This window comes from Centroberyx gerrardi, chromosome 22 (genome assembly GCF_048128805.1).
Source record: "Centroberyx gerrardi isolate f3 chromosome 22, fCenGer3.hap1.cur.20231027, whole genome shotgun sequence".
NCBI classification, from domain to species: domain Eukaryota; kingdom Metazoa; phylum Chordata; class Actinopteri; order Beryciformes; family Berycidae; genus Centroberyx; species Centroberyx gerrardi.
In genome coordinates this window covers 11868373-11882181 of record NC_136018.1, presented here as the reverse complement: position 1 = coordinate 11882181, position 13809 = coordinate 11868373, and the positions used below count along the sequence as shown (strand labels likewise).

At 46.2% G+C, this 13809-nt stretch overlaps 1 protein-coding gene across 1 annotated transcript in view; it reads left to right on the top strand.

The window, feature by feature from the left end:
• Positions 1-370: 370 nt before the first annotated feature.
• slco5a1 (solute carrier organic anion transporter family member 5A1) overlaps positions 371-13809 on the top strand; it is a 37218-nt gene continuing 23779 nt past the window's right edge. The window contains exon 1 of the mRNA XM_071924014.2: positions 371-1764. Within this exon, the coding sequence (XP_071780115.1) occupies positions 804-1764 (961 nt within the window). The 5' untranslated portion in view covers positions 371-803. The remainder of the gene's footprint in view (positions 1765-13809) is intronic.

Here is a 13809-nt window from a genome sequence, read left to right as displayed (position 1 = left end):
GTTATTTAGCCATAAGCGCTGCGACAGTTTGACACCGATGCGGTTGTTTGTGTAGGATTATTTTTGTTTTCTGTAAGATAATATTGCTCGTTTCCAGCTATCTGGCGATGTGAAGTGTCTGTTATAATCATATAAGCACAGAATGTCAGCAGTGAAACGGGTTAGATTTTCTATACAAATGTATCCACTTTAAAAGTGGCTCTTAATGTTGATAATAATCGTTAAATTTTTTCTTTCTTTCTTTCTTTTTTCCCCCTAGGATGCTGCACAGCTATCGGGACAAAAGAAACAAAACAGCTATGAAGACATAAAGGTTGTCATCTAACAAAGAGCCATAAAATCAAGATCGACTAACGTTAAATGGGGCTAGGAATAGGAAGAACATTATAAAGAAGGCACTTTTTGTTTTTGATTAATCATTTTGTTTGAATCTTCTAGGCTATTTATTGTAAACAAACATAGATAATATTCTGAGGTGCTTAGGTAAGGTGATGTTTTTTTCTATTCAGTTAAGACACCACTATCACTGTTGGTTAGTGGCTTGCAAGGATAGTCTGGCCCTAATGTTTTTCTTTGAGAGCAGCTCATTGTGACAGAGCAGCACTGCTGCAAATGGCAATGTGGAATAAAACATGCCCATAGCCAGAGGGGCTCAGTCCGCCCCAGTCCTACTGTCGGGCAGAGTCTTTGCTCCGGCACCCAGCCCTGCAGTAGCTCCACTGTGTCCTCATGTGGCACTAGTTACTGACTCTGACTTGTCAACACAGCCAGGAGCCCACTGAAGCTGCATCTCCAGCTGCGCCATGACTTCGTCGGACAACGATGAAACGGGGAGCGACCTGTCTGAGTCTCTGGAGATCCACGACCTCCAGAACCAGTACATGGACTCAGAGAACTGCTTCAAGTCCAAAAGCTTGCCCATCCTGAACGGACCGTGTCAGCACGATTGCGAGGCTGCGGAGCCTCGGCTGGTCAACACGACCCACACCTCCGTGGCCGTGGACGAGACCAGCGAGCTCCAGCCAAAAACCCCAGACTCCAGCCAGGCGGATGAATCCCCCTCCTCCAGGACAGACTTCTCCCCCTCTGCCTCCAGCATGCTGGGGCTCAGCAGCTCTCTGCCTGTGGAGGGCCACAGGGCCGCGGGCTCCGGGGGTAAAAAACTCGGCTTCTCTCTCACCCGCCTCATCCGTATCCCAGCTAGGAAGTACGTGCGGGTGATCCTGCGGGACTCGCGCTGCTTCTTGTTCTGCATGTGCTACCTGACCTTCATCCAGTCTCTGATGGTCTCGGGCTACCTGAGCAGTGTCATCACCACCATCGAGAAGCGCTACAGTCTCCGCAGCTCTGAGTCTGGCCTGCTGGTCAGTTGCTTTGACATCGGCAGCCTGCTGGTGGTCGTCTTCATCTCCTACTTTGGTGGCAGAGGTCAGAGGCCGCGCTGGCTGGCTGTCGGCGGCGTCTTCATCGCTGTAGGGGCGGCGTTGTTTTCCCTGCCCCACTTCATCTCGCCGCCCTACCAGATCCAGGAGGTGAACTCCTCAGCGGGCCACGAAGGTCTCTGTCTCAGCGGCAACGCCAGCGGCCGAGAGCTGGACGTGGCATCGTGCCCTCGCGACCAGGAGGGCAATGAACACAACTTGTATGTGGCACTGTTCATCTGCGCCCAGATACTGGTGGGCATGGGGTCGACGCCAATCTACACCCTGGGGCCCACCTACCTGGACGACAACGTGAAGAAGGAAAATGCATCTCTCTACCTGGGTAAGGCTGGATGCACCACTAGTCGGGTAGGAGGTTAGGTTAGTGGCACTTATAAACACTCTGGTCAGTGAGAAAATTTCTGTTCAATCCTGTAATACATTTTATTTTCATTGTTTATAACTGACATTTAGGAAAGTGATGGATTTATGTTACATAAACTTGACAATTATGTGATTTGACTGTAAAGATGCAGACCTCATGGGGTATAGAATTAGTGTTCTCTAACACAATTATTGTCAATTATCCAATCTGATTTCATTCCATTATAAATGCATTTCACCTGACCGGCTTTTGGTCTGTCTTCTTTGTACCAGGAGGGTACATGTATTGGACGTACAATCATATTGTTTAGAGATGCGCTCGCCCCCTCAGCCTTTTTGATTTAATCTCTGTGGCATGCAACCCCTGCACCACAGTGGGTAAATACACAGGCTGCAAAGTCAACCCTGGGCCAGAAGCATATGTGAGAGAGGAGTGTAGGGGGAGAAGTGGAACTGGGTTGCTTATGATTAATGGTCCAGTACTCTGTGTGTGTGTGTGTGAGAATACTGTGTCTTTGTCTATGTATGTATGCACAATGCCTTCAGGCTTGTGTGTGTGTGTGTGTGTGTGTGTGTGTGTGTGTGTGTGTGTATGTGCATGCATGGCTGTCAGCATTAAAGCACATGCTCCTGTGGTCAGCCAAAGATGAGGTTCTGCTGATCATTAGCAGATTTTCAGCTGTATTCCTCCTCAAATCATCCAGACATTTATACAGAGGTAGCCTGTCATTTGTCTGGTATGCTGGGGCTTTGCTGGCCCTAATGGTTTTGCTCAGAGCGATGGGCTGTACATACCACATACAGTACATAGCTCATAGGGAAGATCATGATTTAAAAGGTAATCTTCCATTCTGTCTGCACCCCCCCAGTTGGGTTATTGGGGCAAGGGGCACCCATCAGTCTGGCGCAGTATCTCACAGCTGTCCACTGTCCCACTGACCTCTGTCTGTGTGTGTGTGTGTGTGTGTGTGTGTGTGTGTGTGTGTGTGTGTGTATGTGTGTGCATGCGTGTGCCTTTCTCTCTTGATGTCAGTCTGTCTGTCGAGATCTTTAGTGTGTGTGTGTGTGTGTGTGTGTGTGTGTGAGAGAGGGGTATTGGATGGGTGTGCAGGTGAAAAAAGCATTGAGATGGTTGCACAGCATTAGGCAGGGAGCTGACACTGGTCCTTCATCACAACATTACACAGCCTATGGAGCATATTGGCTGTTGAGCCCACTCATACTGCCTGCTCCGCTGCCCTCAAGACCAAGTATTGATCAGAGAGACTGCGTCACAAGGAGCCAATGCAGCATAGCTATTGAGCCAGCCTGGAAAACAAGGAGAAAACAACCAAACCTCAAACATCGACTTGCTCTTTGCCCTCACCTTGGCAAGGTACTTGAGGGCAAATGCATCCCCCTTGTAAGGCTCATTGAGTTGTGACAGTCGAGGCATCGCCTCATGTAGGTGTCCGTCAAAGCAACAGTGATTGTGGCACGAGCCACTTGCTCCTTTGACCTTGTTGGCTATTTTCAGAAGGTTCACAGAGGGATAATCTGTTTCATTTCAACAAAGCGTTGTTTGTGAAAACAGACATGTCCTTACATGTCAGTGATGAGATAAGTGGGGTAAAATGTCCTTGGTTTGCCTTTTAGAAGCTCATAATAACGATAGTAACTGAGATTCACTTTTATTATTGAGGTGTTTTGGCTGCAGTTTTATCGTTGACATTCTCCCAGGCATGTTGTGGTATTTGGAGCATGAATCGACTGTGGCTGGAGCGGTGTGCTGGCTTGTCATCCCTTATCTTGCATCCTTGTTTGTTTGAAAGGCAGCGACCATATAATACTTGATATGACATCAGGATTCATCAGTTATCAGTTCAAAGCACAGAAAATACACATTCATGTGCAAAAGAGTTATAAGCAAAATAACAATCTTAATTTCTTTACCTCTGCCCATCCCCCTTTCGCCCTGCAAATAGTAAAATTGTAATGAGAGCTCGGGCCCCTTCTCACTGGCTAGTGGCCAATGTCATGCAGTACCGAACATGTTAACCCAGAAATCCTAAACCGATTTCTATATTTTACTAAGTTAATTTTGTGGAGCAGTAGGCTACCTATATCTTGAGGAGGATTCCCCAAATATACCTAGAGGAGGCTTCCCCAAACCCATTAATGTAAACCCCATCTCAATTTGCGCTGGCTCAGAAGGGAGGAGTTGTTCGCTTTGTAGGACAATGAGGTTTACACCGAGGGGTACTTCTGGTGCCCTTGGAGAGTGTGTGTGCGTGCGTGCATGTCTGTGTGTATGAGAGAGAAAGAGAGTGCGAGTGTTTTTTTTCGGGGGGGTGTTATCTTTGTGTTTGTCTCTGTGTATGCATGCGTACACAGTAGGGCATTCCTTCTGACCTGTCACCCCCTTTTCCAGCTCTGGCCCCACATCACTATGGCAATGTAAGTGGCATGGAGTGTGAGCTTTACCTCTATAACTCTACTTCTTAAGCAAATGGTGAAGTAGTCACTGTACAGTTCTTTGTACATATCTCTCTCTCTCTTGCTACCCTCTCTCGGTGTCTCTCGGTTTTGTCTATTCTCTACTGTTTCACAGGGTTTTGTGGTTTAACAGTAGTCCTCCAGGGAGCAGAAAGACAAGTGTTGGCAGCAGCTGGAAGCTCTAGTTTTAAAACCGCCACTGTATGCAAATCTCCACCTCTCTCTCTTCACTCTCCTCTCTTTCCTTCTGCTCCGACAGATTTACTACATACCATTCTTGACGTTACTATGGTGAACATTTGCCTGAGCCACTCCAGCTTGTGTGAGGCTGGCTACTTGCATTAGATGAGCTTTCTGTTCCTCAGTTGAGTCACAATTCTTTTCAAAGGATAAACTTTGATTAACTTAGATTTTCCCTGCAGCTTTTGTTCTTAACGCTGTAGTCTCTCTTGTTAGTGAGCGTTTATGAAAGTGCACTGAAATTGTCTCCATGTCTCGGTTTCTCTTTTTTTTTTTTTTTTTTACCTGAAATTTAATAGGTCAGATGCATACCGAATGAACCCGGTCCATCTCTGAGCCGGCAACATTTAGAGAAACAAAGACATCTCCAATCTCTAACAATCCATCATCATCTGCAACTGATTGGGCAACACAATGACCCATAGATCTAAACATTCAATAATCCAGTTTCCATACATAAGAGTGTTGATCTGTCCCAAGCTTTTGACAGTGGCTGCCACCTCAGTGAGGTTACGGTAGGGGGGAAGGGGAGTCCACTGACACCCACTGTGATTTACAAGCTAATGATGCTGAGAAGCTGTTATTGACTGGGGATGGATGAGAGGTCAGGTCTGATTAGATTGCTGTGTGCATGTACACGTAATGCACACACTCATTCCTATAGGCTTCCCATAGGTGTCTCATCAAACTCTAGCATAGAAAATATAGGATAGTATAAAATTTCCATTATTGTGATAACTTTGCAATTATGGACAATGATTGACATATAATAATTTTCTCATATCTTTTCCTTCTTTTGCCAGGACTGAGTAGCCTCCTTTGCATGCTAAGATGTGTCTAACTAACCTCTTTACATGCAGGATAAGGTTAATTGATTCCTGCTGGCGGACAGTGTCCCACAGTCTCTGCATCTTATAGCTTGCAGCGCAGATGGTTCTGAAAGTAACATCCCAGTGTGCGCGTTATTGGTGCTTGTGCATTATTAATGTTTTAATAGATGCCTATGAAAAACCAAGGGCATTCGACTTAGCCTCTACTTAGGCTTTACACAGCGGGACTGTAGGGGACTGTTTATTTACCGGAGTGGAGGAGGAGGAGGAGGAAGAAGAGAGGGAATGTTCAGTTTAGGAAGAGAGGAGCTGTTCTTCAACACCCGCGGAGACGGCCTGAACACTGGTCTTGTCTGCGCTCGCTGACGCACACAGACACACACTCGCACGCAAGCACAAGGAGTGTGTTCTCTGCTCTCCCCCGACAAATTTAGAAAGAGAACAGCTGCTCTCAGTCCCCCTCTTGCTCCCTCTCCTACCGTGCGTTGTGTGTGTGTGTGTGTCCCCTGCAGATTAACCATTTTCAGAAAGAGAGTGGGAATGAAAGGTTACACAGCCATCCCTCACTATGTGTTTTTATGTTTTTTATAATTCAGGATTATCAGTAATGGCCCAAGCGTGTCCCTTGCTGTGCTCACCCAGTCAATTTCATTAAATTGTGTGTTCTGCTCAGCTTAGCCGCAGCCAAAGCAAGTGCAGACTGTACACACACAGAAGCTGATACACACAAACACACAAGTCCCCTGGGACCCGGTGTTCTCCCCGCTGCACTCTGCCCCTCTTGGCTGACGGATCAGGTTTCAGGATTGGGTAGGGTAGGGCACACGCTCGCCCCGCTCGGAGGCTGGTGCATATATAGGCAGAGAGGGCCGGTCCTGCTTTGTCACTGTCCCCTCGGCTCATCCTCGCGCCTTCTGGAGGTTTTAAATATCTCTGCCCCCTCTCCCTTCGCACTGCTCTGCTAGCCACAGTGGCCCGTAGGGTTACTCAGCAGCAGGCGACCTTTTTAGCTGCAGACTGCGGGGCGGCCAGCTCTGACTACGACTAACTGTTCCTCCTCAGCTGATGTCAAGGCGTACTACTGCTCTCCCATGTGAACCACTGACCTCTCTATGGCTGATCCATGCAGCACTAATGAGTCTGTCAGTGTACCAAAATCTTTTCTCTCCACCAACCTGCACTCTGTTACAGACATTTTGTTGTTTATTCAGATAGGAAGAGTGACAGAATAAGGGGGAGAAAGTTCAGGTAATCCAAGACCAGTGGGGTCACATGTGGATCCAGAGGCAGAACAACTGTAGTGGGCACATAGTTAAGTGCTGACCCATGAGCACTTCTCACTCAACCTCATTGACCAATCACCACTGAGCAAATTTTTTTTTTTTTTATAGCTATTATCCAAACCCAGTCCGTGAGACTTGTGGCAGTGTTGTGTTGACAGTGTGGGAGGGTTCCTGGGGAAATACCAAGGGGTTTGTGTGATAGTGGGAACGCTGAGAAACCTTTTGTTTTCAGCTATGTAGAAAAAAAAAAGAAGGGCACATTCTTTCTTTGTTCTTTTTGGCTCCTGAGTCGAAGTCGCTCCACCAAATCCTCCTTGATCCCTGGCTCTCGCTGCTCACGTTAAAATTAAATATGTCCCAGGAAAGCTTTGAGGTATTTTAGTTGTCACTGCATGGAAACATGCTGTAGGGGATTGTAATTGTTCTTAATACATTTTGGGACATCGCGTTAGACGTATTAGAAATTGACTCTGGAGATAAAATACAATTAAAATTCAGATTTTCAGAGAGCGATGGTATGTTAATTTTATGGCTGAGTGCTCAGTGTGCAGACCTGTGTGTTTGGGCAGATGTCATACAGTAATTGTGAAGAGCGCAGGACCCCAGCCACCCCCGACCCCCAGCCTTGAAGCCATGAGTTCTAATTATTGAACGTCTGGGGGGATTATATGATTACATGAACAATGTCTGTCAATTTGGACAAATTACACTGGCTCCTTAAGAAATTAAGCAGATTTTGGTTTAATTGAAAAGCTTTAATTATTGCGGAGAGCATTATACTTTTTCTTGCATTATCTTCTGTAACTGTGTGGCTGGCTATAACACTATTAATATCTCCGCTGAGCCACCACATCCAGTTCTACTTTGAAAGTGTTTTATGGCTCAGAGCAATAAAAACAAGAGGCCACTTCACTTCTGATGCCCTCCATTCATTGCCAGTCTTCCTCAGTACTTTTGCTCTCATCCCTCTCTCGGCTGAAAGCACTCATTAGAAAAATGCATTCTTTCTGTGTATTTCCTCTGATTGAGCTAATCAGCATTGTGAACAGAAACATGACCTTCCTATGCCTGTTGCGTGCAGGCAGGAAATGAGTTGTTCTCAGTAATTACCAGATGCTTATCCTTTACTAGGGGTACAGTATGTCCTGTGATGGCTATCGGCGCCATTGAGTGTACCGTTGTACATCAAGCACTATGTTTTCAAAAAGACACTCTCTGATTGAGTTGCTGTCTGAGTCACCAGCTCTGGCCTGCGTCAGCTCTCACCAGAGCAAACAGTTGCTTTTACCACAAGAGTACAGAAGATAACACTGAACAGAGATGCTCTCTGCATCCACGTCACACTGAATTACAATCTCTTCCTCTCTTCAGTGATATCTACTCTGCTCAGCTGGCCTCCCGAGTTTATTCAGCCTCTGGGTGTATTTGGGGGTGTTGTTTTTGTACAGAGTTGGAAAAATGTTCCTCCAGTCTAGTGTTGTGCCCTCGGAGCAGTGAACTGGCTATTGTTCTCCTTGACCCCAGTGCTGCAAAGATGGAGACGGAGGGAGGAAGGGCTGCTGGAGGGAGAAGTGTTAATGGTCTTTACATAAGTGCAAGGAATTGACAAGACCATGTTGAGCACAAAAAAAAGCAGTGGTATTTGGTAGAACACCAAGGCAGTTGGTATTTTCTGCGCTATTGTTCACCATTATGAGGATACTGTCCATTTGGGTATTTTCCATTTAAATATCCAAATATTTTCTCATTCAGGCAATTCTTGGGAACAAAATGGAAGTAGTGTTTTTTTTTTTCATAATATTTGTAAAATAGCCACTGATAATTCATATTGTTTGATTTTTTTGTACATATTTATGCACTGTGTGCTGTAATTACATTGGCTGTTTTCATAGGGATGGATGTTTTTTGTGTGAATTGTTGTTGGTCCACTTGTGACCTTCAGCTGTTGTCCTACTGTGCTGGCTGTACATAGCAGCAAGGGCCATCCGAGGCCAGGCAGACCCATCTGTGTCGAGCTCCCTGGAGGGACAGGAGCCCACTCTGAGGGAGATGGATGGCTCTAAACGTTTTCTGACCTCACCCTGTGGGGTAGCTGCTTTAGCACGGGAGATATGCGCACACACACACACACACACGCACACGCACACACACACACGTTGGAAAATAATGCGTAGAGACCAGAAATGTAGTTTGAAAGGCGTGCAGTCTGGGGCGAATTTTGCTGTGCACATTCATCTGTTTGTGTCATAGCGGTCCTGCCAGGCACTGTGATGCTAGTAAATGTAGCGTTAAGCTGGTGGTACATTATATAACGTAGGCTAATAGGGTAACATGTAGCCATGATATAGCCCATCGGAGAGACAGTGTTTCGACGAGCGTCGTGAGCAGACTTTGCTCGGTGTGGGAAGTGGGGGAGAAAAATTGCCATCTCTTGTCTCCAACGGTTTATCAGAAAGTACACAGTAGGACTCATTGAGTAGCTGAAAGATACAAATGCTTTATCTTAATTTGCTTAAGCCTACTCCTCCTATCTTTTTTTTTTCTCTCCATTGTTCCTCTTGCAATGCCTCTTGCTCTCGTGGAGGCCTTGTTGCTGGTAGACGGTCTGAGGCTGCGAAAGGGGGGAGAGCAGCTGTTGAGGAGAGTGGCAGTGTGCTTGCACCCAGGAAGTATGTGTTTGTGCGTGTGTGTGTGTGTGTGCGCACCTGCAGTTGGGGGTGGGATTGGGTGGGGGTTGGGGTTGGGGCTCTGGGAGGTGTTGGGTCTTGGGAGTGAGCACAAGTGTGTGAAACTGTACAAGAGGAGAGGCTCTACATTGCAGACCATACACAAGGTTTTCCTGCAAACCTGCCGTGGTATTTGAACATCTGTGCCTGTGTAGAGACTGCAGAAAAGCCTGACCTATCGACATCAAGACTGTGGATTCATACACTCCCATCCACCCACACATCATTGAGAAGGCACCTCTGCTGCAGAACGGTGTATGTGTAACCTGCAGGTACCACAGAAGAATGTGAACGAAAGCAGAGCTGTGCTATATAATTACAGTATCTACTGTGTGTTGTGCCACAATGATTGTGTTCACATACACAGTATGCAGAGTAGCCTTGACTCATGGTTAAGATCATATTTGGGATAAGCTGTTTATATTTTATCTTCCTATCCTGTTCATATCCCGTAAGACACGAGTAAACACAATTTTCTGAATGACGCCAAGGTAATGGAACTCAAACAGGACACAAATTGCCAAAAAAAACAATAGTACATGCGATAAAGTGTTTATATGCCTTGGTATCCCGGCTAATATTAGCATATCTCATTATCGTTATGGTTTGTCATAAGCAGGACATGAGCTAATCTGAGCTATTCTAAATGACGGTAAATGGGAAAATATAGATGATAATGTAAACTTGCAAATATACACAGCATATAAACTTGTGAATAAAAGCAGTAAAGTACACTTTGAATATGGAGAAGAATGACATCATGTTTTTGAGAGAGCTTGGTAGACTTTCATTCAAGCGTACTTGCTCTCTGGTGTATATTCTGCTTGTGGAGGGATTGGACAGAGGAGGATGTACTGGTGAATTGGCCTAATACTTGGCACTGGGTGAAAAGGGGGGACACTGCTATAGCACCATGGACCAGATTGCTGTGCCATGTCTATCAATGAGAGAGGCTGAAAAGCTGCAGGTGCAAGCTTGTGGCTGACAAACTAAGAGCTAAGCCCGTACCCACTACCAATCCCTCTCATGCGCTCACACAGACTCACACAAAGACCCCCGGTATAATGTGGTTATACCCCCAGTCCAGATGTCCCCCTCTGAGAGCAGCCAACACTCATGGGCCCTCATTCAGCCACAAGATTATCTGCCACCCTCTCAAATGCTCGGGCATTATCTATGTGCACATGCGCACTCAAATACACACAGAGTGGCAACGACTTGGTGCATTTGACTCTGCTTTTGGATGCACTCTTGAGAGGACATCTGTCTCTAGGCCTGTGTATGTCAAAGATGTAAGGGTCTCCCCAGACTGGTTGGATAACTGCTTTGATCAGGAGCTGGTAATGAGGCAAGCACAAAAATGGTGGTAGTCAAACGCACACCAGATTGATGAGGTGCTGGCATATGGATGGAGAGCATTAGGAGACTAGCCGCACGCTCGTAGCATGACAGCTCATTTTGCATCAGAACTATGAGTGTGCAGCTATTCTCATCATCTCAATGAGGCACAGCCATAATAACTGTAAGTCAACTGCGATCATACATTCAGTTTAATGGCTAGTTTTTTATAAATGCCCAGTCTTGCTTCTCTAACCAAGCTGTAAAGCCAGAACTTTGTATAATTTTCAGCTAGAATAAACCTTAAATAACCTTTATAAACCTAACCTTAACTCTACCATTAAAAGTGAAAAACGAGCGTAACAGCGGTGTCTCTATGCATGCCGTGAGGTTTGTGCAGCATGTCCTGTACAATGGCAAGGTACACACTGACCCTGACTTCACTCTCCCTGTGAACCGCTGACTGAAAGGGAGCCTTCACAGCAGGAAAATGCTTGAAATTGCCCGATTGACCCACTTTAGCCCACCTTTAAAATTTACGTCTTTGCACTATCTGTAATCACTGGGATCTTCCTCACATAATCTTTATCCAAGCAGTTAGTCTGGGCCAAAATGACATTTATGTATATATAAAAACGAGGAAGAGGAAGGGAAGAGACAACAGGAGTAAAATCCACAAGGAAAGATGGATTAGAGAATTAAGGAGTCTGGACTGATGGGTCAGTGCCGATAGAAAGATTGAACAGTAATAGAAAGGGAGGTAGGGAATAAGAAAGGGAGAAGGGCACAAAGGAATTAGCACACTTCTCTTAGGCTGCGCCTTTGAATGGCATTCCATCACTAAGCCAGTTAAGCAGTACTGTGTCGCTTTGATTGGCTTGTCACATGGAGAGATAGAGAGAGAGAGAGAGAGAGAGAGAGAGAGAGAAATGGGGAACGAGAGAAAAGAGGCAAGAGAGAGGGAAATAGATTTCCAACTGTCTACTGAGACTAGTACCCCTAAATAATGCTGCCATAGATGACAAGAACTTCTCACCTCTTCTCACACCTCCTCTCCAACAAACTCTGATTAAATACGACTCAGAAAGCATGCCGCAAACTCAGAGACGCAGAATCTTTTGCCCCAAACAGATGGTTCGCCCATCTGACAGTGATGGATGTTGAGGCACAATCACAGGTTTTAGTGAAGCGCAGGTTGGCTGCTGAAGACTGATCTAATATGCATCAACGACTGGGCCTTTTTTTTTTTTCCCATCACAGTGTTTCCAATGGAGTTTGTGACTGCCATGTAGATTTCTCTGCATTCAGCTGTATTCCCCCAGCCTTTGGCCCTTAAGTGGATTCTAGTAGACATCAGCAGCTGCAGATTTGTGGTCCTTTGCTGTCAGTGCAGGTCCAGAAGCCTTAGGCCAGCATCAGAATCAGCAGAAAATGGTCATTTGGTGTCAGCCTTAGGATCCTTGACCCCACTGACGCGCGCAGAAGTTTTACTGCGCAAGATGTGGGTGGATCGAGTCCCGCAGGAAAAAGCTCCAGCGTTTGCATGCTAGAAACTAAAGTGCCAGGCCATGAATCGCCACTGCTAAAACAACCTTTTCTCTGAGTACCTGCTGTATTATGTCTAGTCGAAAACTGTTTATTAATAAGAAAGTTGTGGTGCTGTTGTCATGCTCTTTCTGTGAGTACAGACGTGTTTTCTGACAACCAAATAAAGCTTGTTCATGGCTGGCAGAGGCACCGGCTCGCTGGCTGGCTGACTACTGTACCGGAGCCTCCCTCATGCCAGCTGGGGAGCTGCTAAAAATAGAGAAAATCCCTCCATTCTCTTTTCTCTCATTTTCTAAATATTTGATTTAGTAAAGTGAGCTTGGGGAACCCCTGCATGCAAAGTATAGCCGCTAGCATGAAACACTGATTAGAGTGTACTGTTTGGGTTTTTCCTGGGACGGGCTAATATGGGTGACAAAGATTTGGGCATTATTGCCATGCAATGGGAAGCTTGAACTTTAAACCCAGCAACGGAGTACACAAAGTCGAATGTAATTTCCTTCAAAGAGCGCCAGGATTGCTAGTATCACGCGAGTGGTGCATGTATAGTAGATTTATATCTTCTATGAATCAGATCTCAGGTCCACATATAGACGTGCCCTTATTGTGTCTCTCGCCTGACCAGCCACCATCAATCATCCACTACATCACCGTCACATGACTTGCATCTGGGTGAGACAAGGGGTCACTGGGTCACGGGTTGGAGGGTTGGAGGGGGAGAGATGGGGGGGGGGGGGAGGTGGAACTCAGATGGGGGATCAGGTCTCTGGACGCCCCTTGTGACTCGTCATGACTATGCTTAAGGGGTTTATAAGGGGGTAAAGCCTGGGAGTTAATGCAGTAAGAAACACTGATGTGTAGCCAGGCTTTGTTGTTGCCGATCATATGCTTCTCAGAAGTCATGTCTGTCTCATTAAGGCTTGGTTCTTGGCCTCTGTACCGGTCTGTACTCATGGTACGCCAAGATCAAGGTTCTTTGCTGTACCTCATCCATTCAAATATTCACCACATCCTGCATCTTACTGCACTTGCCTGCATAAAGTCTGTATATTTACATTCCGTGGGGCCACTGCTGTCATATAGGCAGAGTGGTTTCTGCTGTTCTACAGAATGCCTCTCTGTGATATGGATAGGAGGTGACAGTAATATGAAGGTGTTCCTCGTCTGAGACCTCAAACAACGATAAATGGCCCCCATAACATACACCGAGTCGCTTTCCCCAGATGAGGCCTTGTGTGCATTAGTTGCTGGCCAGTGTATGCACACATGCAGCCCACAGCATTCACAGATCTGCTGAGGCTGTGCTGTATTCGGGTGCTGGGGCCAAAGCAGAGTGGTAGTGACAAATGAGCCGGTGCTACTGTAAAGCTAAAGCTACATTTTATTACCGCAATGGGAATGTCTGCCTGCCTCACACAAGGGAGAAAATGGCTTCTTGACCTGTTTCTACCGTACCGGAGCTATTGTAGCGCCGCATGAGTTTTCAGCTGGCATTTGTCAAGTGCGTGTATGTGTCTACTGTATGTGCTGGTGTGATTATTCAAGTGCACTTTGTGTGTGTGTG